The 26,852-nt window shown below is 52.1% G+C and overlaps 8 protein-coding genes across 8 annotated transcripts; 6 read left to right on the top strand and 2 right to left on the bottom strand.

Moving 5' to 3' along the window:
• Positions 1 to 1,520: 1,520 nt before the first annotated feature.
• N0V89_003767 (uncharacterized protein) lies at positions 1,521 to 3,305 on the top strand (the record flags this gene model as incomplete). Its single annotated transcript, XM_056212565.1, has 1 exon — positions 1,521 to 3,305. One exon carries the CDS (start codon positions 1,521 to 1,523, stop codon positions 3,303 to 3,305), a length of 1,785 nt encoding a protein of 594 aa, XP_056072873.1.
• Positions 3,306 to 10,849: 7,544 nt separating this feature from the next.
• On the top strand, positions 10,850 to 12,018 carry ATG3 (E2-like enzyme; the record flags this gene model as incomplete). Its single annotated transcript, XM_056212564.1, has 3 exons — positions 10,850 to 11,367; positions 11,427 to 11,924; positions 11,976 to 12,018. 3 exons carry the CDS (start codon positions 10,850 to 10,852, stop codon positions 12,016 to 12,018), a joined length of 1,059 nt encoding a protein of 352 aa, XP_056072872.1.
• A 656-nt stretch (positions 12,019 to 12,674) lies between these two features.
• ini1 (Pre-mRNA-splicing factor ini1) lies at positions 12,675 to 13,001 on the bottom strand (the record flags this gene model as incomplete). Its single annotated transcript, XM_056212563.1, has 1 exon — positions 12,675 to 13,001. One exon carries the CDS (start codon positions 12,999 to 13,001, stop codon positions 12,675 to 12,677), a length of 327 nt encoding a protein of 108 aa, XP_056072871.1.
• A 389-nt stretch (positions 13,002 to 13,390) lies between these two features.
• N0V89_003764 (uncharacterized protein) lies at positions 13,391 to 14,446 on the top strand (the record flags this gene model as incomplete). The annotated part of the gene is made up of 3 exons (XM_056212562.1): positions 13,391 to 13,816; positions 13,864 to 13,932; positions 14,006 to 14,446. 3 exons carry the CDS (start codon positions 13,391 to 13,393, stop codon positions 14,444 to 14,446), a joined length of 936 nt encoding a protein of 311 aa, XP_056072870.1.
• Positions 14,447 to 16,188: 1,742 nt separating this feature from the next.
• Positions 16,189 to 17,139, top strand: N0V89_003763 (uncharacterized protein; the record flags this gene model as incomplete). Its single annotated transcript, XM_056212561.1, has 4 exons — positions 16,189 to 16,440; positions 16,704 to 16,755; positions 16,809 to 16,854; positions 16,911 to 17,139. 4 exons carry the CDS (start codon positions 16,189 to 16,191, stop codon positions 17,137 to 17,139), a joined length of 579 nt encoding a protein of 192 aa, XP_056072869.1.
• A 3,009-nt stretch (positions 17,140 to 20,148) lies between these two features.
• Positions 20,149 to 21,528, top strand: N0V89_003762 (uncharacterized protein; the record flags this gene model as incomplete). Its single annotated transcript, XM_056212560.1, has 4 exons — positions 20,149 to 20,256; positions 20,350 to 20,720; positions 20,774 to 21,188; positions 21,238 to 21,528. 4 exons carry the CDS (start codon positions 20,149 to 20,151, stop codon positions 21,526 to 21,528), a joined length of 1,185 nt encoding a protein of 394 aa, XP_056072868.1.
• Positions 21,529 to 22,657: 1,129 nt separating this feature from the next.
• Positions 22,658 to 24,025, top strand: N0V89_003761 (uncharacterized protein; the record flags this gene model as incomplete). Its single annotated transcript, XM_056212559.1, has 2 exons — positions 22,658 to 22,934; positions 23,013 to 24,025. The coding sequence occupies 2 exons, from the start codon at positions 22,658 to 22,660 to the stop codon at positions 24,023 to 24,025; spliced, it is 1,290 nt and encodes a 429-aa protein (XP_056072867.1).
• A 573-nt stretch (positions 24,026 to 24,598) lies between these two features.
• Positions 24,599 to 26,713, bottom strand: N0V89_003760 (uncharacterized protein; the record flags this gene model as incomplete). Its single annotated transcript, XM_056212558.1, has 1 exon — positions 24,599 to 26,713. The coding sequence occupies one exon, from the start codon at positions 26,711 to 26,713 to the stop codon at positions 24,599 to 24,601; it is 2,115 nt and encodes a 704-aa protein (XP_056072866.1).
• Positions 26,714 to 26,852: the final 139 nt, after the last annotated feature.

The raw sequence follows: 26,852 nt of genomic DNA, 5'->3' as shown, positions 1-26,852 counted from the left end.
AACTAAGGATCTAGTTCGAGGTTAGCAATCGTATTCAGGCTTAGCGGCATAACGAGTCACAGTGTTCCCCACAGCGATTAATCAGACCAGGTACCAAGATTTGGTGGGCAAGTAGCACCGCACCACCTTTACGCTTTCGTCCACGTGTGAGCACCAGAATGGCGAAGCAGGCTTTTTCTTTCCGTATTCCGCGACGTGGAGAGCGAGAGCTTTCCCGATATAGGTACTCCACGATAGCGCCTGCCGGAACTACACCGAACAGAAGAAACATACTCCACTCTATTTAGGAACAGAAAGCCGCTTCCAAAATGCGACTGCTTATACATAACCAAGCCGTTGTACGGGGCTCTGGGGCATGCCAACTACACGTGACTCAGAAAACTCCCAGGTAGTGCCGAGAGCACCTATGTCACTAATGGGTGAAGCGTCAAGCGACCCAGACGGATGTCCCTGCGCGTCTAATGAAGATGTTCCTGCCTCTGGTAACCGCACAACGACTTCAACAAACCTCCCTGCACTTTCCCTGGGGTGGCCACATACGATCGACACAGGTCCAATCCTGAGAAATACATGCAGCGTATGCAGGACCTCAAGTCGAGAATCTGTGCACTACCTACGATATCATATGGAAACGACTTTCGTACCCACACCAAGCTATGTGCAGACTTACGATTGTACACACAACGCCAAAGACATCCAAAGTCACGATTCCCGACATTGAGAAATTTCGATTGCTACAGTGACCTGGTGCGAACGCCGTCCATCCAGCGTACTCTACCTGAGCATGATGTTCGTCAGCTTTAGAAAACAACGCTGTATTATCGTGGCACTTCGCAGCTCATCGAGTATGGATTTATCCGAGTAATCCGATGACTGCATGTCAACAGTGTTTCAGCCCTATGGGTAATCGGTGCACCGCAAGGTACAAAGGATATTTGCCCTCGCGCTCGGATGCTCGGAGGGCGAACAACAAGTCCTCCGACCACTGTCGTCATCGCTTGACGCCTTTGATCCACAATGGCAAAAACAATTCCCTAACGACTGTTCTGGAAATCTTCCTGATTGTTTAGATTGCAACGGCTCGTCGTCTGTAATCGTTCATTGGGTATCGATCCCAGATACGCAGCGCTCTTGAACAGATGGGGGAAGCACGCTCGGATGTGGGTCCCTCGGCCGAGCAAAAGCGCGGTCGCGACGAAACATGACGACTGCCTCACGGTCGTGATTTTTCAGCGAGTGTGGAGATAATAGTACAACACCGGACAAAGCGATTGTGTATGCTGTATATAGATTTGGCAGCCCGAGCACTGCTTGGCCACGTTCGCTATACCCGTCTCCCACCAGACCCTTGTTTTGGTGCCCACAATCCGCACACTACTACAGCGACGGCACCAGTAATACACACAAGTCACTATTTGGTCCAGACCCAAGCGCATGGAACTTGTCACGTTCTCAATCTTCTTTGTAACGATCACATTTTGACATTCGTGCTTTGAGGAGAAAGCATGGCCGGAGAACAAATGGACCAGGGATTCTCCAGAACCGAAAATGAGAACACAACATATTACCCGGATGGGCTATCACCCTCTGTGCATACTCATACGAGACATTCCGCACCTTTGACTGGACCGCCGGCTGACTGCGGGTCGGAGAAATACGAAACGCTCAGCTTGGACGATGACCAGTCAGAGCTAGACTCATCTCCAGGTGCCGGACTACGCTCTACGAGTAGTAGCACGATCGCGACCGAGCCAGAACCTCCTATCAGCCGCCATACGAGTCGGTTAAATGGCACGCGATCACACTTGTCCGAGCGACCGTACTCTCATGATGGTCATCAACATGAAGGGATGGACGATGTAGAAAGGCAGAAGACGCAGGACAACCATGGCGAGCCGGAGAAGGATCCTAACCTGATTGAATGGGATGGTCCTGATGATCCTGAGAATCCTCATAACTGGAGTCGAGGTTACAAGTGGTTTATCACCGCTATGCTGGGCATGGTCACATTCGTCATCACCTTTGCGTCGTCAGTGTTCAGCACGGCGACGCAAGCCACCGCCCAACACTTCAATGTATCGAACGAGGTCATGGTCCTGGGAACTTCGCTGTTCGTTCTCGGATTCGCTGTTGGACCGCCCATCTGGGGTCCTCTATCTGAACTCTATGGTAGAAAATACCCGCTGTTCTTTGGTTTCTTCGTCTTCGCCATTTTCCAGATTCCAGTGGCCGTGGCACAAAACCTCCAGACGATTATGCTTTGTCGCTTCTTCGGTGGCATGTTCGGTTCTGCTCCGCTTGGTATCGTCGGAGGTCAGCTCACGGATTTCTGGGGCCCTCTTGATCGTGGCATCGCGATGGTAACCTTCGCCGGCGCTACGTTTATTGGCCCCGTTGCAGGTCCGATCGTCGGTGGCTTCATCGTCAACAGCCACCTTGGGTGGAGATGGACTGAGTACATCACTGCTATCATGGGTTTCTTCTTCGGTACCATCGGCTTCTTCACGGTTCCTGAAACCTTTGCACCTGTTTTACTGTCCCGCCGTGCGACGAAGATCCGTTTCGCAACGAAGAACTGGGCCATTCACGCAAAGCGCGATGAGCAACAAGTTGATCTCAAAAGCATTGCCGAGAAGTACCTTCTCCGACCCTTTGCTATGCTACTTAAGGAACCAATCCTCGACCTTGTCACTTTGTATATGGCCGTGATATATGGAATCCTTTATTTATTTTTTGAAGCGTACCCGATTGCCTTCCAAGAACAGCGCGGCTGGAATTCTGGCGTTGGCGCACTACCCTTCCTCTCCATCACCGTTGGTGTCATCCTCGGGGGAGGCATCATCATCTTCACAACCAAGACGCGTTTCACAAAGAAGTTCAAGGAGAACAACGGCGTCGTCGTCCCCGAAGAACGTCTCATCCCCATGATCATCGGCGGCTTTTTGTTTCCAGCAGGAATGTTTTGGTTCGCCTGGACTTCCTCGCCAAATATAACATGGGTGCCGCAGGTGCTCGCTGGTATCTTCATCGGAGCGGGCGTGCTCATGATATTCTTGCAGGGACTGAACTACATCATCGACTGCTATCTAATGTACGCCAACAGTGCGATCGCTGCCAACACCTTTCTACGAAGTGGCTTCGGTGCAGGCTTCCCTCTTTTCGCTACGGCTATGTATCACACACTTGGTGTGAATTGGGCGACAAGTCTGCTGGGGTTCATTACTGCGGCAATGTTCCCGGTGCCTATCTTGTTCTTCTTCTACGGAGCCAGGATCAGGAAGATGTCCAGGTACGCGCCGACATAGGCTGCAGCCTGGACATTGGTGGAGAGATTGATCTTGGAACTGAAGCGTTTTTGTTTGCTTTGCAGCGTTTTAGCGAACTATTGTAACACAGGGATAGACGTAATGATTGTAATCAACATCAGATAGAATTTATTATACTCACAACAACGAGCATCCTGAATATGCGCATCATTTTTTGCTTTTTTCACAGTAACAGATTAGGCAAGTGTCGAAGCTCATGGATCGCTGCGGAGAGTCTCCTTCCGCATCCGCCGCCGCCGCCGCATCCAACATGCCTAATCGGGAAGGTGTCTCCATTTGGCAATCTTGAAAGTCATCGATTGCGGCCATTTTTGCGTTTCCTTTTTGCCAGGACAGATATTATGCCTACTTGGGTAATTTCTGGTATGCATCGATTGCTGCGCGTAAATTTCAGCCCGCACTGTCACTGTCCGACAAACTCACCGTACGCCGCCGCGGCTCACTCGCACGGCAAGAATATTTCCGAGGCACGAGTCCAGTTAGGTCTTGTCGCCTCTATTACCCTCCCCGTCTCTCTCTTCATCTTCGCATTCACCTCCTATCGCTACTTCACGTGGCTTGGGCCCGTCATCGCATCTGGTCTGTGGGGGTGATCATTCTATAGCCATTCTATACGCTAATTCTCATGACGTATCTCTATACTAAAGACTACTATGGCATGTTTTCAGCTAGTGCTCTCTCAGGAATTGGTCTGGTGAGAAACACTGCGGGGGCAGGGTTTCCACTCTTTGCGAGGCAAATGTTTGTGTATGAGGGGTTTCAGTATGCAGGACTGATATTGGCGTGTATGGCGCTGGTTTTGATACCGTCTTGTGAGGAAAGGAATTTGGCTGAGAGAGCGAAGTAAGTGGGCCAGAGATATTATTAGGCAGGAAGAGGAAGGCTTGCGTTGAAAGACGTTTCCGTCTCCGGCTGGTAAGATGATCAAGGCACTCGATGGGGAGACATTGGGCCTGATTCAATGCTAGGAATGTAGCAAACTAGGATACGACGTGATATAGATACTTAATTAGTGATACTGAAATCCATATAGCTCGCCTGTTTTGGAAAGGTAGACCGCAGAACCACGATGATTCGAATAGGGAAGATACCTTTCTAAACTTGGTAAGGTGTACAGATTACAAAGGCGTCGATCATGCAAAGAGTCAGCTATACCTAAAAAGGCAGGCAACACAATCTTAGGCCCGATTCAATTCGCTTGAAGGGCTGAGGTAATGACGTGACAGACAATAAAGTCGAAAACGCCAGGGCTTGCTAGCATGACTCTTTGAAGTCTATATACGATCGAAGAGACACCTCGTCGTATGCTTACGTCTTCTACAGATCGCCGTAACGATGGCTTCTCCAGCTTTTTCGCCACCAACGCTTTTCAAGCCTGCCGATCTCAAGCGCAAACCAGCACTTATCGACGATATTACAGACTTGGTAAACGATGCATTTACACGATCAAAGCTTCCTGATCCAGAAAAGTGGGAAGGGGCACGTCGGAAACGGTTTCCGACTCATGACTCCTATTTCGAAATGCTAGGCGAGGAAGGTGTTGTGACTGCTATATTTGATAACACGAGAGTTGTTGCGGTCGCGGCCGCGGTTTCTTGGAAAGGTGGCTGGAAGAAAGAAGGGGCTGATGCTGAGGATGGGTGGGAAATCAAGGCGGTTGCGGTACATGGTGATGCGAAATATCTACATCGAGGCCTCGCTGTGCAGCTCTACACTTCCTTAGAACAGTACATTATCAAGGAAGAAAAGAACTGGCTCTTGACAACAAACGGACTAGGACTCGCATATAAGTCGTTGACTGGGCGTGTTACTCTCTGGATCTTGGCAGCCGAATGCATCAACGGGGTATACTGGCGTAAAAGAGGTTATCACGAGGTTCGCAGAGATACCTGTGGCCCGGGTACTTGGGGTTGTTTGACGAGCTTCGAGATGGTCGTGTTGCGAAAGGAGATAGCTTTCGACGTGACTGCGCCGGAACTTCGGACAACAGGCGGATCCGGGATCTGATCTGGCAATCATAGCGCTGGCGAATGGATATTAGGTGGCAATCTTGTAGTAAGTAACATTTGGCCATATAGAGATGCTACTCAAATTACAGATAGTCCCTGGTCCAAAGCTTCGTAAAAGGGTGAATCTTTCTGTGAACACTGTCCGCGCACCCATGACAAGTCCTTTGTCTACCATACCTGGAGAGGGTGCTGTTCGCACATTCATTCGGGAACCTTGACCACTAGCCTAGCCCCTTAATCTGAGTGATATGAATCTTTCTAAAAGATACAACAGATAGATTAAGGTTATCTGTAGCCTCAGGATTCGGACGAAGAACGTCAAGATCCCCTCTAAAGCCGGCAGCCGGACGGAATATCCATGGAGCAGATCATGCGTCAGATAAAAGCTCAGTACGAAAGGCCAGACGGACAAGAAACCCCAAAAGAACGGAAAAGGTGAGGGCGGTAATCCAGGACAAAGGCTGATAATGATGCTACGATTGCAAGGCCATGATCAGATTGAAACAAGGCTGCAATTACACGACCCGATAAGTGATATCTATATTAGAAGCATTGAATCTAACTCCTAGAAGTCTCTGGACCGCTCAATTTAGCTGGTGTGTGCAGCACCGTATTTGTGCCCCTCTCGGTGATCATGGTCGTCTCAATGACGTGTATGTGCTGGACATTCCGCGGTTACCCCCATCTTCACGAGCACCATGATAAGAAAGGTATATCATGGACCAGTTCACATGAACAATTACTTCGATGATGCGAGACCGCGAGGAACGAACCGAGAACGATAGGAAGTCAATGACCAGCACAAAACCCCGTCACCGTCCGAGGATTCTCGCACAATGGCGTTCGAGCTCAGAACATGCTGATACGATAGTGAGATGGAGAGCGTAAAGAAGCTAACAGAAAGACTATCCTTGTTGGGTGGGATCACAAATGATAGAAAGAAACCAAACAAGACGAGCAGGATTCCCTTATCCCGTGACTTTGGCAAAGAGATATCCAGGAGAGACAGTGCAAAGCACCAGAATTCCTTTTCCCCGGATAGGGTACCGTACTGGAACGACTTTTCTTGTGGTCGCTTCGAAACAAAAGAAGCAAAAAGCTACACATGTTCTCAAATTCGAATACGCTTGCTCGTGGGTGCAAATGACTGTCCTGTGATGCCTTGCGATTCTTGCCTATAAGAGTGCTTCATGCTATGCTTACCCGTGAATCAGCTTTTCACACTGTATTCTAAACACTTCTGGCATTGACAGAGTGGCTGATTCACAACATTCAAACCATATATTGGAATTGACTGCTGTGGTATGAATAGGCAGCATACTTCAGACATCAACCCGGTTCATCCCATGCGAAACTGGATTACATGTGACATGGTCGCGAGGGTTACCTATGCGAATGCAGTGGAGCAGCAACGCGCCAAATAAGCCCTGTGACTCACAATTCGCCAACACGGATCAAAGTAACCTACATGCAAAAGCTCGATAAAATCAGATCGTTAAAACTCCTCCATCGGTGACCCCGAATCCCCATTCCACAAGACCGCGTTCCATATTGCCGGTGGAACAACATTCGGCGACGCCGAAATCAAGAACGCAAGGACAAACACCAAATACCAACTTTACGGTGATCAGTAAACCCCACGCTTTACTAAAGCACAAAAGCTGCCAACAACATAGTACAGATATTATTTCCGATTGAATGGGTCTCGGACCCCGCCCACGCCTTACAAGGAGTTGGACGACAGCGATAATATAGAACAAGGAATGGTACCAACTAAAGAGGGATAGGATACCGTCCACGGCTTTCCGAATATCAATGCCAACATTACGAAACAAGACTGACGTCGAAGCAGTGTCAAAAAACCCACCTAAACAACCACTCGAATCCTAACACCTCGCTTCCCCATTCCAATGCCCATCCTTCCTCCCCTCATCGAGCCACCTCGCCATCGCCGGTGACTGTCCCAAAACTCTCAGCATTCTTCTACCCTCCCCCTTCTGAACAGGACACTTACCGCCTTGTTACTATGCCCAACGTTTGAACTTACCAATGTCCGGGTTTGCCCATTCTGTTGCGGTTGAGCGAGTCTATGCTGGCGGTGGTTCCTCAGACATGTAAATGGTGTGGAGGATGGGATGGTACTAACGAACCCTTTGCGGCGGACTGGTAGCGGTGTGGCCGCCGTCCCTCGGCTGCGATGGGTCTGCAGTGGTGGTGGGTCGAGTCATTACACGTAGTTTGTATGGTTTCACGGTCGAGTTCAAGTGATGTTGACTTCTAGAGCCGTTGGTATATACTTATTTAGGATGTTTTGAATTGGTGATGTGGTACTCTAGTTGGTTGCAGGTTGGTCTTGGATTGGGTGTTTGAGGTGCTTTACTGCAGCGCTAGAGGTAACAACGAAGAGGTAGAGTGAAATGGTTCAAGAGGGGATGTTATTGAATGATTGTTTTGTGTTGAAATCGCTTGACGTTTGAAGGAGCTCTGGAGAATTGGTGTGCTTGTTGAAAAATTGGTGTATGGAGAATGAGGATGATGAGGGAAGGCCCACCTCGAGTGAGGCATCCGCAGACTTTAAACCTCGCAACATCAAGCAAATCTGAAAATCGTCATTCTCTATATACTACCGAAAACGTCGGCGTCTATTCAGTAGGAGACAGTGACTAATGGTACCAAACGGAGTTGCGCTAAGCGCTAAGCGCAGTTTAAGCCTAGGAACGCCGAACATGGAGTAACAACTGCACAAACTCCCTGCAGCAATTGCCAAAAAGGTAATATTTGACCGACTGGTGTAGAGGGCTGGCGCGTAGCGTGCGTGCCGCATCGATGATGCCATAGAAGTGAAGTCGATCATGGCATGAAACACTCCATCGTCGAGTAACCTGTCAGCTATTTGCTGTGTCACGGCATAAACGTACCTGTGTGCTCACCGCGAGGGAAGACGAGATCTGTTGCTCAAGTCACAGTGTGCCACACAGCGTCAGCTTCACCGTGATACAGTGTAGCTTTCAATAACCCTGCAGCCTCTCGATACCTAATTGACACCCAGAGCATGGAAGGTTGACCACTTGCTCACGGCTGAAGCATGGCTTGCAGCGAGAGGATGGAGACGAGCGACAACTTTCCCATACACGTCAAGATTCCGAGAAACCTTTTGCGTGGGCGAGAAGTGAAAGAATCGTAAATGATTCGGAGCCGAGGCTGTGTTTGAAATGTAAATGCCCAGCATGTGTGCAAAGCGAAGTGCGTTTCTGCACGTGTCATTATGTGGCGACAACCCAAGACTGGACTGGTAAACTCGTCTAGAAGTTGTGCGCGTTTATCATGTCGTGAACGTTTTGGGTAGCATAGGACTAGTCGTAAGGTCTGTGCATCTGGGATCCTTGTCTCCACCAAGTCTGCACAGAGGCGAGGGAAGCCGCAAGGGTCCGTGAGTCGTTCGCATATCGAGTAGGACATGTGTATTTTTGACATTTAGATTGGGCAGAAGTTAGTGACGCTGCGGTCATCTGACTGGCGGTACTGCAGACTGATGAATAGGGCTGAATGCGATGTTGCTGTGTTGCTCTCCTGGCATGCTTGAGACTCATCGCTTGTGTGGCCCGCATATTTCTCCGGCACGTGTGATCTTAGTGTTCTCTCCGTGCGCTGTTGATTTGTGTACCAGGATACAGTATGTATGCGGCCTTTTTCGAATCGAGGCTAGTAAAGATTGAAGATGTAAATGTAGGCCTATTGAGCTTGCGGCGGACATGCCGAATTGGGATAGTTGATATTGAGGAGCTATCGGACGCTGAAATTGTTCGACTAGAGTTCAATTCGAGTAGATGTCAGTGAAATGTCTGTGATCGAACGTAGGACACTCATTATTTCGGGATGCGTTCAACGCGCTTGGGAATGTAGTACACCTATGCTACTGTAGGTAATACGAAATTGCCTCGCTGCTGTACCATTTTTTCGCAACGTCCTCAAGGAATCTAATCCATTCCCATAATTGAGATTCGCCCAGACTGTCCCACCGTGCGTCTAGGAAGACAGAGAATTGGGAATTCGGTCTCTCCGAGACAGGGCGAAGTGCTCGTACGTGTTCCGGAATGCTTTCTCTGATCTCTAATACAGTATAATCTAGAGGCAAGCCCTGGAAGAACGGTATGGAGTATCGCGGCTTTGATGGTCTGGATGCATGAGTCAGTGAGGCACAAGAGTACACAAGCTCATGATCGGGTGCATACTATGACGCGATGAATAGTCGCCTTTACCGCTCCTTCTGTAGCAGCTCCGAATGCGTTTCCGAAACTGACGACGAAGGTGCTTTGGATAGGGAAGCACGTATCTAGTTGCCGCTAGCATCGAGCACTTCTAAGCCTTCTTCTTTGCCAATTTGATAGAGAAAGTCAACCAGCCGCTACTGTCTTTGTGTGAATCTACACCCTGCTCTTCGCAGGCAGTACCACCTGGGAATGCTGGATAGTTCACTAATTTGACCCGATGGGTCCATGAGGTGCATGCGCTCCTTTATTAGCCGACGTAGGCCGTGGAAAAGAGGCATCGAACGTGCCCATGGGTATACTAAAAACTTCTTCGATAAGATGCACAAATCGAAATGACAACGCTTGCGGTTCTTCGTGATACCTTCATTGTGCCGGTCAGCCGCGTCATAATGGAAGCCCGGCAGGAACCGAGAGTGCTAACTTCAAGAATGCTTTGCGAAATTTAGGATCACTGTCTTCGCTCCGCCACTGATGGTGCACGAATTCGGTAGTAGAGTTTGCTGAGGTTTTTTCCCGTCGCTTAGAGCGGACGTCGAAGCGTCCGGGTTGTAGACGACGGGAAGCTACGTAGCAAAGGCAGATTGCTCTCGAAGATCCTTTTGACCGAGGGTCGCCTCCTCTGCGAGACTACTGTAGCCAAAGAAATGCGGCGCATTCAACTTCGAAAGAGCAGCCTTGGCCGCGTTGGTTTGATCAAACAGCGCCGGAAGAAGCGACGTCAAGGCTACGATGATCTCTTGAGAAATTCCGTGATTCTTGATGTATAGAAAGCCAACGCTAATAAGAGCATCATGAAACTGTTCAAGCAGTTGCTGTTCCTGGTGCGGGGTGTTTGTCTTGGAGAGGTCCAAGATGGGTAAAGCTGCCGTTCCGGCCATGATGGTTGCGTGACGCCAATATTGTTCGTCCACTGTGACGCAGGGAAGGAACGAAGGAGAGTGACGACTGACCTTCCTACGAGTCACAATTTATATTCGCGTGGCATTGTCCGCATGCTGCATACTTGTGAACGCGCATCACCATATCAGTCGACCAGATGACGTGCTGTGTGGCTAGTGCCTCGGATGTAGTGGCTGAGTGGTGGCTCGTGAGGCAGGCACCGCCGGCGCGTGGGGTCGTTGCTCGTTGCATTCGCCGCCCCGCGCTGCTCACTGATCGCCCCTCCAACACCATACAATCACTCCGCCTTACAGTCAAACGCTCGAGCCGTCACTTATCGAGTCTGCAGATTTAACCCATCAACATGGCCTATAATTTCGTGCGATCGTATATCGACACGTTCCGAGAGCGAACCGCTGCCATTAGTCATACATCGACCTTCCGCGAAACTGGTCAGATTACGCCAGAAGAGTATGTCCTCGCCGGCGACTTTCTGGTCTTCAAGTTCCCATCGTGGCAGTGGGCCGATGCCTCCTCGCCGTCGAAACGCGTACCATATCTCCCTGAAGGAAAGCAGTTCCTTGTTACACGAGGCGTGCCCTGCAACCGCCGTCTGGACGACAACTTTGCTGGAGAGGCTGGTCAAGATGAAACACTGGTACGAGACGGATTCGCTACTGGCGATGCTGACGACGACGGCTGGCTGAGGACGGGTGGCATGGCTGCGAGCCAGGAAGCGAAGGTGCGAGACGTGCAGACTGTCGACGAAAGCGGAAACCTAGGAGCCGCGGACGACGAGGATGAGATTCCAGATATGGAGGACGACGAGGATGATGATGAGGCCATTATAAGGGAACCCCAGGGCGGTTCTAGCGCGTCAGGGTAAGCCTCCGTCATCTGCATGTGGTTCAGGCTGGAGCTGGTTACTAACCTTTGATTAGACCGGCGCGAACGTATACGCTCTACATCTGCTACTCTGCCCACTACCGCACACCTCGCCTATATCTCTCCGGATACGGCTCAACATCGGTTCCTCTGAATCCGCACGAGATGATGGAAGACATCGTTGGAGACTACAAGGATAAGACGGTCACGATCGAGGACTTTCCCTTCTTCGAGCACGCGGTGAAGACGGCATCGGTTCACCCTTGCAAGCATGCTTCTGTCATGAAGGTGCTGCTCGACCGCGCAGATGCAGCCTTGAAGCTGCGGCTGGCCAAGTTGAAGGCGGGCAAGGATGTCGGCAAGGTAGACAGTGGAATGGAAGGCCTAGTCGATGACACTAAACTGCTAAAGCTGACCGAGCAGTCAAAGAGCAAAGCTGGTGAAGAGACCAAAGACAAGGGAGACGACTGGGAGGTTCTGAGCGAAGGCGATGAGGACGAGGTCGCTATTCGTGTGGACCAATATCTCGTGGTCTTCCTCAAGTTCATGGCAAGGTCAGTGATCGCATACTTGAAGTCAAGGGCAGGTATACTAATACTCGACAGTGTAACACCCGGTATCGAACACGACTTCACCATGGGTGTCTAAGCGTCCTTTCCTTTCTTTTTTCATCCTGAATTTTGGAGTTTGATTCAGCATTCACGTCGCGGGATATGGGCGGTGTTGGTTGGCACAGGCGTTGTTTATTTCAAGCGGCTCTGGTATATGGGTTTGCAAGCGATGCAAACGACATGGAGGTGCGGCATCCTGGGTTAGTATAGTCGTTCTGAGTAAGAACTCCACATTCATACCTCACGTCGTGCCATGACGATGGGGAACCTCTCGAGAACTGATCCAGTTGATTTTCTCCTACAGACAAATTTGATGGGTCCTAACGACCAACAAAAAGAAGGGTATCTCCGCGCCTTTGACAGTTAGCGGAAGTCTACAAAGTGAGATAGAGCGCATTACCGACGCCAAGCTCCCAAGCACCCTTGAGAATCAATTTGGAACGTGACCATTTCCGCCTCAGTATGCTTGTATTAATGCGGCTTGTCCAAGCAGTCCCAATGCTAAGGCGGAAAACAGCGGACAATCAGCCTCTATTCCATCCGCGGCCGTCCACACAAGTCCTAAATTTCGAATCTGACGTCCCCGAACTGTAGTGGCCCACAAATCCCTTGCTGATCATTGCCGAAGCTCTTCGAAAATGAACACATGCGCATTCGACTTCGCATAGTTATCGTGACGCCCACCGGCCCTCACTAGTGATTCCTAAAATTCTTTTTCTGGTAGAACAGATCCGTCCTACTACTACCCAGATTTATAATCTTCGGGCAGCCATCCCGATCCTTCTCGAGGCGCGTGCATTCGAAGCAGTAGAAGGCGTCGGAGATGCCCTCGCCGCCGCAGACGACGCATTTGTTTTGGTAGTTTCCGAAGGAGCATTCGTCGCAAATGCGGGCGAGGGTTGTTGGGCGAACGTAGGAGTCGCAGACGGGGCATTTGCCGTCGCATTTGTCGCAGAGGCGGCCAATGGAGATGCCGGCTTGTTTCCGGCACATGACGAGGTCGGGATGATGGCGGGACATGGTAACGGGGTGTGGTGTGCTGCGCTTTTCTTCTGTATGGACTTGGTGGAAACACAAAGTGGAGAGAGCTGCAACGTGAAGGCGAATCTAGAAGTCGTGCGGTGGGTGGTGGTGCCGTGTGCGTGCGTAGTTCGCAAAGTGAGCTGTGAAGCTTGACAGCACAGGAAGGAACATTTATCGTAGAGGAGGCGCGGTTCACGTGTTAGTCAGCAGCGACGCGCCTTCTCCACACTTCCAGAGCGTCCGTGCTGAAGCTTCAACCAGCTTCAAGTCTCCACCTTCTTGACAGTGTCTTATTCGGAAGGCTGCCTCCGTGCCTCCTAGATAGCAGCCGCGCGTCTCAACTATCGACTCGCACGCTTTTGGACCTCTTCGATTGATAATTGAAAATGGACGGCATTGCATCAGCCGTGGTACTTCCAGCCCAGGATGTCGATTCTCCACCACCCACAGCACCCTCTCCTACTGGGACCAAGAGGCGACACTCATCCATATCCGAGCAAGATGCAAAGCGAGCGCGACTGAATGGCAATGACTCGCCTACCCACCGACGGGAATCCGTTGGCAGTACTAAGGCTGCAGCACCACCCAAAGGCAGAGAACGCGGTCGTGAGAGGCGACTCTTCGGTGCAGCTCTTGGTGCACTCTCACAGAATTCTGCTACCGCAGGACAGAAACGCCGAATCGAGATAGAGAAGCGACAACGTGCCCAACGCAAGCAGGAGGAGGAAGAGAGCGAGCAGAGGAAGCAGGAGCGCCAGACCAAGCGCAAAGCGCAGCGCTGGAGAGAGCACAGGCACTTTGAGAAAGACTCGGTAAGAGCATAAGGATATGTACTTTGCAAATCTGACTAGTCACATAGCTACGTATACGACACGACAATCTGCTTGCCATGGCGCACTTCCTCCAGACTAGAACTGAGCCACGACTGGTTAGTCCTACCTTCGTCGCTTGCGCACCTCGTATAGTATCAGATACATTCAGAAGGCTGACATCGTCTTCAGTATTACAAACCCTGGGAGACTACCACCGAAGAAGATGACCGCATACGCGATCAGTTTGCCGAAGCACACGACATCATTCGTCGAGAACGCGAGGACTTCGAGGCTGCCCAACGGCGGTACGCCGAACGCGCGCAGGATGCGAGTGGCGATGTACTTCTGGTCGACGATGCAGAGGACATCCATACTGGTAAGGGATATAATGCAACGACGCCCCCAAAGCCAGCCGCAGCCAATGGTCCCCCTACTAACGGCAGCGATTTGTCGTCCAAAACCCCGGAACGTAACGACGATCATGCACGAACCCGTGCAGACGCGTTGACCTCTGTTGAGCAAAGTTCGACTGCGGGCCATGAAAGGATGACTGACGATACAGGCAAGGAAGCTGTGGACGATCACGGAGAAGAAGTCGTTGAAGCCGCGGAAGACACAGTCATGTACTAAGACAGCATGTCTAGTTGGTTGTTGATCATCTGCGTCGACCAATGATTGCGGACCGATGATGCTACAACGTGCGCGTGAAACACTATTGCACTCTATTACCATCAATACCCAAGTCTACATTTGTCCAACAACTGCAGGTCTATCGTTGAGCACGTGCATCGTATTGGTGAATGAATGCTGGCTAGCAAAGCGACATGCCTTTGTCCCGTGTATCAAGTACCGATTGATAGTGCAGGAGGAAGTAAGACACAGCTGTAGACCCTCGTCAATCGCACGATATCCCATATCCGTCAACACCGTCGGAAGAGCATCCAGCCGGCCGAATATACTATTCTATCCTTCTGGAACATGCGCAAGTCACACCAGATAATAAGCCATCCGTCATCGCGATGGCGTCTCTAGAAAAAAACCAAGTCGCTGGGTCTATAGACGCAATATGCGGCCGACTTGCTAGGGGAACCTGGTCGATACAACACCGTTTGCCTGCATGTTACGCCGGTAAATAGTAGCAATGCACCCGCCTGCAAGGTATCTTGCCGGTAATATGGAATGCATAGGAATGCCCCCACGGAGGAGTGGGGTGCAGGTGGCACATAGGTTTCCAGACGAGCTGCTGATGACATCTACGAGGAGGCTGGCCAATGCTCAAAGAATACGACGTGGAACAAGCAGTCGCTCGAGTCCCGACTGAAACAAGAGGAGAATTGGGCCGACGTTTCGTTGTTCATGATCGCGAATCGAATCAACGTCGTCGGCGCGCTGGCTGTTCCTGGAAGCCGCGGTACCGAGGCACACCTTCGACTCCACACAGCTCCGACGGAGCAGGAGCATCACAAATCTCCTCGCCAGTTCGACAAGTCAACAACGCCTCGCTTTACAGTCGTCTTCCATCTCACCTACTTGCTTGTCCGTGTAGTCTCTCCCAGCCTTTGCCCGTGCCTGCGAGCGCAATAGCTCATAAAGTCTGCCTTGGCTAGCGTCATGTCCTTGCAACCGATAGACCCAGTCTCCGATGGCAGGGTTGAGCACCGCAACAGCACCCTGAATGGCCACAACTACCACTACCTGTATGGCGAGCCTGCGGGCGCCTCATACAAGGCTACGGTGTTTTTGGTGAGCCTCTACTTCACCCTATCCAGAACCATTCAGCCGGTGGATAAACGAAGCGGATCGTGGGAGTGTTGTGCTGAGCGAGCCTTCGTGCTAATTGTCTATTGCAGATTCACGGTTGGCCCGATTGCGGCTCAGCGGGATGGCGCTATCAGATACCCTTTCTCCTAGACATGGGCTTCAGAGTTGTAGCTCCGGATATGATGGGATATGGAGGCACGGTAAGCCTCATCCGCCTGTATTTGCAACTTTATGATAAATCATACTCGCAACACACAATAGAGCTATCTCGCTCATGCCCACGAGCATCCCGGGCTGTGACAGATCTTACCCTTTGCACAGGCAGACGACAAGGCTAAGCTTCAGATATAGGATGCTCCAGAGGTTCCGCCGAACGAAATTTCCCTGTACTCTTACAGAAGAGCTGCGGATGATCTTGCGGAGCTGGCCAAAGTGATCGGCGCACCACAGATCATCTTGGGGGGCCATGACTGGGGAGGTATGATTGTATATCGTACAGCGCAATGGTGAGTCGCCTCCATGAGGAAGACACTGGGGACAAGATTCTATGACTGACATCTTTTAGGCACCCAGAACTTGTGAGTCATGTATTTGCAGTCTGTACGCCATACATGCCGCCCGTGGAGGAGTATCTGTCGAACGAGGATCTTGTCAGTAAGTATTTGCCTCAATTTGGCTACCAGATACACCTCGCTTCCGGCGATGTGGAGAAGCACATCAAAGACGAGCAATCGATAAGGCAGTTTCTCAAAGCCATCTATGGGGGACGTACGCCCAGTGGCGAAGTCGCCTTTGATCCAAACAAGGGGCTTCTGGTCGAAAAGCTTCCCCACATCGGAGACAGCAAACTACTGAATGGCAAGGTCAGTTGTTCCTCGGCAATCTCTTTCCCCATGAGACTCAACACTACGCGGACTTGACGAGCATCGACGCTCAAATCAGGTACGAGCGCAGCCTATTGAGGACCAATCGTCTTCCCTACGGCGTTCAGTGCAAGTCAGGTCGCTGCTCATCGTCCCACGGCATGTGACCAACCTTCCATACAGCCGATAAAGCGAGCTCTACATGTATACGGTGGCGTTGATCGGGAGGTACGGGTTACTGATGCATGAACTGACGATCTCAGATTCTCGACCACTACGTACAAGAGTATAGTCGCCATGGGGTTCACGGTCCTCGTAAGTCGTCACATGCCTATTCTCAACCCACTGTAGTAGCTAATAAGCATTAGTGAACTGGTATCGCACCCGTAAAGTAAATTGGGAGCACGACCGAGCGTGAGTCATTAAAGACGTACCGCTACTCTACGCACCATGGCTGACACATTTGACAGTCTCTTGACCAAGAAGACAATTGAGGTACCAGTGCTCTTCATTCAGGCTACCGAAGACAGCGTCCTCAAGCCGGAGATGTCAAAAGGCATGGAGCACTTTATCCCGAATCTGACGCGAGGAGAAGTTAAAGCGTCGCACTGGGCACTCACACAGACGCCAGACAAGGTGAACGCAATCATTGTGAGCTGGCTCGACAAGCAAGGCCTAGGAACCCGGAGCTCTTTGTAAGCTCTGACCGCGGGCTTGTCGCATCAAGGACGGGAATGGCGCGATTAGGGTCTCTCAGTGGGGCTACTTCTAGTAGTGCGACAGGGTCTCCTTGGGTGTGTAGGAGGTACGTGCGTGCCCGCGTTTTCGGCCGCTTTGGCGGTGGAGGTATCTCTACTTCCTTCAGGCCATTATACACATGCGATATCGGCCAATGTGCTGGCAAGGAAGGTCGATCAGGCGGATCTGTTGATTTCAACTTCCGTCGGCTGTTCGGTCCCAATCTCACGCCTTGAACAGCAGAAATACAACAGTCTCCCTACTCGAAACACCTGCTCTATTAGTCGAGAAGCACATGTACCAGTACATAGCTCAGAGAATATACAAGGCGGGCCGACTAATCTAATCCAGCTATGTTACCGAAGGCGTTCCCCACAGGTGCGTCTTCACTACATGGTGGCTTTCGCTACTTGGACCTGAAGCCCGGTATTTCGCGTCGCCAGAGACTTGGCAACAGGAGCTGCAGCGGCATCGAAACGACGGCAGTCTTGAGCGAGTAGGACATTAGCGGACGAGGCTATTGTCCCGATGGAAGCGGAGCATCATGGCCCGTATACTTTCGCCTAATGCCAGTGCGAAGGCGTGCGAGATGGCAACTGATAGCCAAGGCGCGACTGAAGCACGTTTCGTGGTCCATCACGGTGCGCGTTCCTCCATGGGCGATCGCCCTTTCTGACGCCTGCAGAGGGTTGACTTGAGGGTGACACGACGGCGCATAGTACCGTAGTCATGGTGCCGACTCACCAAAGGATCAGCTCTCTGTCACCATGGCGGATCAAACGAGCAGAGTCAAGCCGGCACCAGTGCCGTTGACGCCTCCACATTGAGCACTGTGTCCACGATGCCGATTTGAGCGGTGCGTGCAGGGCTTGGCTTACCCTCGTTCTTTCGCTACCTTAGCTGGACATACAGGGGCTCCCATCGCGCACTTATTATACTTGCGGTATCGTATGTGATGTCTAGTGCAGATCTGGCATGGGAGACATGCGGCTTTGCAATTTAGCGACGTGGACAGTCGCAACGTGCCTTATCAGTTGGTTGCGAAGCAGGCGATTATTCGATTGCATTTGCATCACGCCGGCTCAACGATGCCAATGGCTGGGGAGACGTGATATGTGCGGCGCATAGCGCACATGTTAAGGCGTGCTCAGAACAGCCAGCGTTCTCTCGTATACGAGATAAAGACAGGACTGGCGGTGGCTCGTCGTCCCCTGTCTCCTGCTGCACGCCCTCTCTTCCTCCGGGCCCGCGTCCTCCTCAGATGGCATACCATGATTGGGTCGTGAGGTAGAATGAAGCTGTTCCAGCAATTACGAGCGCGTCAAAAGATGGATCGTTCTGTAGTTCAGAATCCCGCCGACGGCAGTACATGCATCGCGACTGGTCACTTTTTGGCACGCCGACAGCATTGATTCACCGACCTGGATTGATTGGCGATCCGCACCAGCCTCGTCGATGCGCACAGCTATCCCGCTCTTGCACGGATGGGCGATGGAACGGACTTGAAATGATTGCCGCTGCATTGCACGACCTCACGATTGAGGAGAGACCGTCTCCCCGCCTACGCCCCCATGTCAAAGTGCCATTCTCGTGGTCGGTACCTCGGGGCACCTCGGCGTGCGGTGCGTGGCGTTGTTGTGCGAAGTCGACCACGGCACTGTACGTTGGGATGCCCACCTCGGTCGTCAGAAAATGTCACGGCGAGTCGACATGATGGATGCAATGATAAGCTCATCTGCACCTCAGTACCAAACATCTGGTAATGCCACCCGATATTTCGCCAATTGTCTCGGTAGAGTGCCGCCATGCATGGTCATGGCGTGGCCCACTCGACTAGCCGGCCGCTCTGCAGAGACACATCCTGGTCGCGGGGCATGGGCGAGAGGTACGTACCGCATGCGCTACCGCTTCGTCGATGCGCTCTACCGGCGTCGCACCCTATCCTGAGGCGAGCCGTCCAACGGCCTCTTGCCCCTGGATATATTATACGTTTTGACGTTGGCCGCCGCATCGAGGTACGCTTGCACGCATCCCCAAACCGAGAACTCCCCTTTCGAACATGGACACTCTCGGGGCATAAGACGTCTGGCCGAGTCAGATAATAGCGACCAAGTGGTTTTCTTACAAGCTGGCACAGGCAACATCAGACCCGGGAATGGTGCAGAAAGCGTCAGTGGAGCAACATGTCGCTGAGTCGCAGCATCTCTACGTGCGACCGTCTCGGCCAGCCCGCATATCAGCCTGAACCGTCGTCCTGCGCTATGTCTGTCCAGGTAAAATTGGCCCGCTGCAGCTACCGGTAGCTATGCCTACCGTCCGATAGTCTGCAGCCAGATACCGCGCACGCCCAAAGCTTGCCGTCCATGCAGCCAGCAGGAACCAAGATCCAGCGCCGACGGCGATACTGCCTTATCGCAGTTCCACAGCGCCAATTCGCTGTCAGAAAGCTCTCAACAGATCTTGCACCGTTGCGTCAGTAGCTGTCGAGCTGCTGATCCGGTAGAAACAACGTCGGAAGAGGTGCATGTTTAGCTGTTTAGCTCTGGGTGGCCCAAGCGACTCATGCCATCGCAGGCTTGCTCCACCTGGTCCGAGCACTTCTCGTTACAGCAACAGATCTGGCCTCGTCCATGGATCTTATATAACAGCTCGACGGGGCTAAAGAAAAGAGGCTACGCGATGCAGCAGCCATCCCGACAAGTGCTTGCTCTGCACATCCCTAACCATGTACCACCCGCCGAATTGACCCGCCGAGCAAATGACGTGGATGCTCTGCCTTCATTCTTCTTCCATTGCTATCTCGCGCCGACGCACCAAGCAGAATGAGCCTGCCCTAGCTTGCCGTCATTGCGGGTAGTTCCCAACATGTATATCAGCCTCCACGTCTCCCGTGGGGTGGTCTATCCAGCTATCTCCTCAATCTTCCTCCTTCCTCTTCTTTCCCGTGCCTAACCATCAAAGTCTTTCGTAATGGCACCCTCCGCTCTAGCAGATATCTATCCTATCCCTGCGCGGCACTACTCTAAGCCTTCCACTGTAGTTGCATCCGTCCTGTATGGGCCAAGGGATTTACGACTCGTAAGCCTTCCCCGTTCCGTCCACTACATCCCACACTCCCACCGTTCGTGGGGGTTTTCTGTGTCGCACACCAACACTAACGATACAAAACAGGAAACTCGACACATCTCAGACCCGGGACCCCATGAATTGCAGGTCGCTATCAAAGCCACTGGCGTCTGCGGGAGCGATGTCTCTTACTACAACAAGTTTCGCAACGGCGATCTTCAGGCCGTGCAGCCGCTATCTTTAGGCCACGAGTCCGCTGGGATCGTAGTCGCCATCGGCGAGGCTGTCACTGGTTTCCAGATTGGCGAACGAGTAGCGCTTGAGGTTGGCGTACCGTGCGACAATTGTCGGTCATGTCAACGAGGTCGATATAACCTTTGCCCCGGCATGAGGTTCCGAAGTAGCGCCAAATCTGTGCCTCATTTCCAGGGTACGCTCCAGGAACGCATCAATCACCCCGCTAAGTGGTGCCACAAGTATGTCTTGCATGAACCGTTGAAAAAGCAAAAAGGCTGACGTCCCGCGCTAGGATTCCCCAACATGTCTCGATGGAGTCGGCCGCTTTGCTCGAGCCGCTGTCTGTTGCTATACATGCGACTCGCAGGGCGTCAATAGAGCAAGGCGATACGGTGACTGTCTTCGGTGCGGGCACCGTTGGCCTGCTGACGGCTGCAATGGCCAAAATGTCAGGTGCTACAACAGTAGTCATCGCCGACATTGACAGCGGGCGCGTCAATTACGCTCTGGCCAATGGCTTCGCACACAAGGGCTACATTGTTCATCCGCGAAGGCACTTGATGGAGACTGCTGAAAAGCTAGCAGTCGCAAAAGAGTTGGCTGGAGACGTGATGCAAATCGCTTCGCTGAATGACCCGGAGTTCGAAGGCGCCGACGTGACGTTCGACTGCACAGGAAAGGAAATATGCATGCAGGCTGGGCTCTACGTATGTCTTCGTCATGGCTGCAACGAATATGATGCTAACCTTCACCAAGTCAACCAGACCAGGCGGCAAACTCATCATGGTCGGTATGGGCACCCCAGTCCAGACCCTACCCATGTCAGCTTCACATCTAAAAGAAGTCGATATCATTGGCATCTTCCGGTACGCCAATACGTACCCCACAGGCATCAAGATTCTCTCGTCCGGAGCATTACCGAATCTAGACAGCATGGTCACGCACCGTTTCCGAGGACTCACTGCAGCGAAGGAAGCGTTCGAGCTCGCGGGGAAAACTACAGACAAGGAGGGCAGACTTGTCCTCAAGATTCTCGTTGAGAATTGATGAAATATTCGGTCGAATTCCTCTTCGCAGTACACATAATGTTGTAATCACAGTTGAACGTCTTTCGTTTTCTCTAAGGAATGAAAAAATAAGAGTTAGATATAGAGGAATTGGGAGAGGACTGCGGAACTGGCGTTGGGATATGATCCTGGAATTTTCTCACTTTCGTTCGATAAAGATGGAGATACCACGCTGTGCTGATTTGGGTTTCGTTCCCTATGCTCAGGTTTCGTAAAAGAAGAGGACTATATGATGGAAGGTGGCGAGGAAACTACAAGATACCTGACCGCTAGAAGCACTGTAGGAAAGCCCATCTACTGAGGAGCAGATATCAACCTTATACAGATGGATCGTTGGCTCTGCCGCGTCCTCTCCGAGTGAAATTCGACCAACATCTTCCACGAAATACACTGCGTTCAACTCTATCGATAATTGCTTGCAGAACTGAAGCAGAAAGCCATTGATGTTGCCACACGTTCTTTGGTATCTTGTGTCAAGCGCCTATCATAGCGCGCAATGTCATGAATTCGCCTCTCCAGAGGTTTCCAGACCATCGGAAATGATGAACAGCGTTGTATCAATATGAGACTGCCATGACCAGATCGAAGGCAAGATCTGCTGGTTGAGTGCCGTCGGTCCGACATCACCCACGAGGCAACGATAAATAGGCACTCTACTGCAGTATTCAACTCAATGGGCTAGCCACGGGAGTCTTCTGGTTGAAGATCGCAGTATTTCCGATTGTTTGGAAAGCTTGGGGTATCGGTCCCGTTTCCCCGCGCGTCGGCTATTGGTGAAATGGAGGCTGGGTGACGGTCAACTCGTCTCGACCGGAGCCGAGTTTCGACAACGTGATGTTGTTCGTTTCGAAGAACCTAATTGAGCTTCACTATGACACCGCGTTGCCAAGCTTCGTGTCGGACAGTGGGTGGAACGCGTGAGCACGTGTTGCGGATTATCGAAAGACCGGGTCCGCACCTGCCCGCGGCGTTGGTTGGAGCTGCCTAGTCTAATCGACAAGCTCCCCGCGCTCGTCTCTACAACTACAAGACCACCACCACCCTTTCAACTTCTCCCTCGCGCACACAAATTACGACCTTAATAACAGATACAATACACAATCGCACTCATGGCGGGTAAATCGCAAAATTCGCTTGTCTCCAACACGCGTGCTTCGGACACAAGCCCCACGGTGCAGCTGCACCCGCTTGTACTGCTCACCATAACCGACTGCATTACGCGACATACGCTTCGACAACAAAATGGGCCTGTAATTGGAGCTATTCTTGGTCAGCAAAATGGCCACGAGGTCACCATGGAGGTTGCATTCCAGGCGAAGTTGGTGTCAAATGAGCAAGGTGATGTGGTGCTCGATGACGAATGGTTTATGAAGCGGTTAGACGATTGTACGTATTCCTCTTACAGCGACTGGACTTCCCACAAGCTCCAATTTAATCTTCGAGACTGCTGCTGACATCAAAAAGACAAGGACGTCCACAAGCAACCACCGCTCGACATTGTTGCCTGGTTCACGCTCGCCCCACCCACCGGTCCAACCGCGCAGATACTACCCATCCACAACCGCATATCAGAGCTTACCGATTCGCCGATCCTTTGCTTATTCCACCCCTCTGATGCGGACTCAGAAGCCACGGCCGCCGGCAAGCTACCTCTCACCCTGTACGAGTCGGTCTACGAAAATGCAACTGGCGGCTCAGACGACAAGGCAATGGACGTCGATGGTGCAGTACAGAACAAAACATTGAAATTCAGGGAGCTTGTTTATACGGTTGAGACCGGCGAGGCAGAGATGATCGCCGTAGACTTCGTGGCTCGCGGAGGTGGCAACGCCACTGCCGTGGAAGGCTCCTCAACTGCGTCAAAGGGCAAGGCACCCGGGGGCGCAGAAGAGAAGGAAAAGAAGGGCAAAGGCAAAGGGAAGGAAGCGCCCAAAGAGGAGAGTATTGACGAGTCTGCCGTTTTGACAGTTGAAGACGAGGAGCTGCTATCAACACTGACTGCGAAGATCAACGCCATCCGCATGCTAAGCCGCCGCATCTCGCTCCTTCGCACCTATCTTGCCTCTCTCCCGCCTTCATACCTCTCTGAATCGTCTCTCCCACTGGACCCGACCCCAACCAACGACCATCCTCTCCCGCTCAACCACTCCATTCTCCGCAGCGTCTCCGCCATGCTCGCCCGCATCAACATCCTAGCGCCGCCCGATGTCGAAGCCTTTACGCTTGAGTCTCAACAAGAAGCTTCGGATGTCCAGCTCGTCCAGCTGCTTTCATCGATTACCAATTCGGTGTCTGCAGCGAGGGACTTGGGCAAGAAGAGCCAGATTGTTGAGAACGGTAAGAGCCACTCACGGAGGGGCGGAGGCGGCATGGGTTCTTTGATGGGCGGTTACAACGACGCTCCTGGCAACCAGTACTTCGATACCATTATGGGAGGAGGAGGGGCGCGACAGTTTGGCACTGAACGATGGGGCTGAACTGAGCTCAGTGTCCTCGTTCGGTTTCCGCAGTTGACTAATAATGGTGTAGCGCACAGGCAAACGGGTAGGCTGTCGGCCACGCAGCAGACCACGGCCCAATTTCAACGCTCCTTCTTGCGGCGCCCTTCCCTCCCCTCCTATCTTCCAGTAGCTCCGGTACGACCTGAACCTGACCTTCGCGATGAGAGCGTGAAGGCTCGTGAAGGATCACCGGTTGATAAATCCAAGCCGGAGTCGGAGGAATATCATGATTGGATTCAGTGGGATTAGCAAGGGGGTGTCATGAGATAGCGCATCAGGGACGCCCCCAGTACACTACCATAGAGTTATGAATAATGACAACGTTTGCAAGATTGCGGCTGGCCTTATCTCGAATAGTGCTTCCACTTCTGGTAACGAAGCGTGTCGGTGGGAACTAGCTGTTGCCGATGAAGCTGTAATCCTCACTGTTCCGATGTGCACACTTCATCGTTGTGAAGTACATTACTGAACTGATTTCTTGCTATCCAGACCACCAGAGTCAACGCAGAAATCATGAGGCAAAGTCTAAGAATAACATCCAGCCTGGTCTCAATTTGTACACCTCATCTCAGGCGGTACATACTCCAACCCCAACCCTTCAAACACCCTTTTCTCCGCCTCCTCCGGCGTTCCATCTACCCCTTCCTCCCCCTCAAGCATCACGACCTCCCCCGTCTCCCGACTGCGTATCCCACTACTATCAAACTTCCATCCCTTCTGATGCTTGGCGTATCGTCTCAAATCCCGTTGAAATGTCGTCCCCCCACTCCATCCCATCACCGCGCACCCGACGGTGCGCCACGGCGCGATGATGATGTCGACTCTGCGGTGAATATTAGGGTTTTTGGCCTTGGGGTTGGCGGCGAGGTCGGCATCGCGGGTCGGCCAGGAGGGATTCTGCCACACGACGAGCGCTTTATCGAGGGTATCGAAACCTGCGCCTGAGGCTTTTGTCGTGCGGAAAGGGAGCGTCGTCTGGCCCCGCGAAGTATTGTGAAGTGACATGGTGAGGGTATGTGTGATCCACTCCTCCTCTTCGAGGGACTCGACGATGTCACGGACGAGGTGTGCGGTCGCGGATAAATCGGGATGGGAGACGATCATATCCACGTCGCCGGAGGCGGACTTGCCTCTGCGATACCCGCCCACGATTGTCACGCTGATGTGCTCGTCGCGGAGCTTCATAGCGTGCTGGCGGACTATGTCCGCGATGGATTCGACTTCAGCCCGCGGGATGCCGGAGAGGAACTCATCGTAGTACTTTACGCCTATCTGCTGGACGCGGTCGAGCTCGTTCCAGCCGTACTCGATGATGTCGTCTAGATCTAGCCATCCCTTATTGTAGTAGAAATTCCGTGCTGTTTTCGCGCCCACGCCCCAAATGTCGTAGAAGGAGCGCAGGACTTTCATGGCTTCATCGTTTTCGTAGTCTTCTACGGCTTGGATTCTCCCCATGTTTTTCCATTCTACAAAAAGCACGGCGGTTTTCTCGTCGCAGCTGGGAAGACGCGCGAGTTCGCGCGGATGACGCAGTTTGTAGGGATAGGCGGCGATGGAGGCGATGATGGACGAGTAGGCGCGGACGCCTATTTCGTCGTCAATTAGTGTTCTTGCGGTGCGGATCTTCTTGAGCTGATCGATAAAGTCTTGGTTTGGGGGATCAGCTGGGGTAAAGCGCTGGCAGGCGTACTTAATGCCGTGCGTGACCCAGTCAGGGGGCGGCGGAATGTCGCTGTCTTCGCCCTCGTAGTCGCTGGTTGTTTGTTGGAGTAGATGTGCTGTTTGGTGGGCGAAGGTAGGTTTGGTGGAGCTAGAGGCGTAGGATTTGCCGTCAAATCTACGGGAGCCATGGCCATCACTGAGAGGATTGTACGGTCGCTTAGTGGTCGTGGTCGTGGCGTCTTCCTTTGCGCGGTCTAGAATGTGTGGCGATGCTCGAGGACGCGCTGCCAAGTGGGTCTGAGACGCTGGTTTCAGCAGAGATGTGTAGTTGGCTTTGATCGCGCTGTAACCGGTGTCTAACGTTGCTGGGGGCCGCTTCTTAATCTTGCACTTGTAAACCAAGTTTTCTCCAAGTGGGACCAAACGCCCTGCAGAAAGACATTCATCAAGCCATTCGACTCTGGCCACCCAAAGGATGTCATCGTTGGACGCATTGTTGAAGACTGTAGGTTGTAATGTGGGGTCCTCGTCCGGTATGACTGGCGAAGTCCGTGGAGTATCTCGTATTCTATCCGGCGCTTCATCCTCGGTTTCAGACCCCTCATCTTCCTCTTCGGTAGTCGAGCCCTCATCCTTAACGACGATAGGCTCAGTAGTCGTACCTGAAATTCTTGCTCTTTTCCGTGTGGTGTCCTGCTTGACCGGACTCGCCGCTCGCTTTGACTCAACCACTTCCTCCACCTCGAACTTTCGAGACCTCAACTCAAATTCTGCCCGCCGCCGCGAACCAACCTTTCCAATAAACACTTTCAGCTTCGAGACATCGGCGGTCAGCTGCGCACCGTGACGGCGCAACGTTGCTTTGACCTTGTCCTCTTCATCGCCCTTGAAGTGGGCACCAAGAGTGCCAATGGGTGGGATGCTGCTCAAATCGAGACCTGGTACGGTGAGGTGGCTTCCGCTCGAAGAGAAAGACGCAGGCTTTGGGACACGGTCTTCCATATTGTATTGAAGGTAACGTGATGGACCAATCGCCCGCTGTTGAGCAAGGGTAGGACTAGGGTGTACCTAGGAAGCGGCTGCGAGATCTTCGCAATCGAAACACAATGCGCAAAGATCGGATAGTCATGATCCAAAAGGC

Source organism: Didymosphaeria variabile (assembly GCF_027946475.1).
Source record: "Didymosphaeria variabile strain IMI 356815 chromosome Unknown scaffold_3, whole genome shotgun sequence".
Taxonomy (NCBI): Eukaryota; Fungi; Ascomycota; class Dothideomycetes; order Pleosporales; family Didymosphaeriaceae; genus Didymosphaeria; species Didymosphaeria variabile.
Note: the sequence above shows the minus strand (reverse complement) of the source record. Positions and strands in the feature narration are given on the sequence as shown.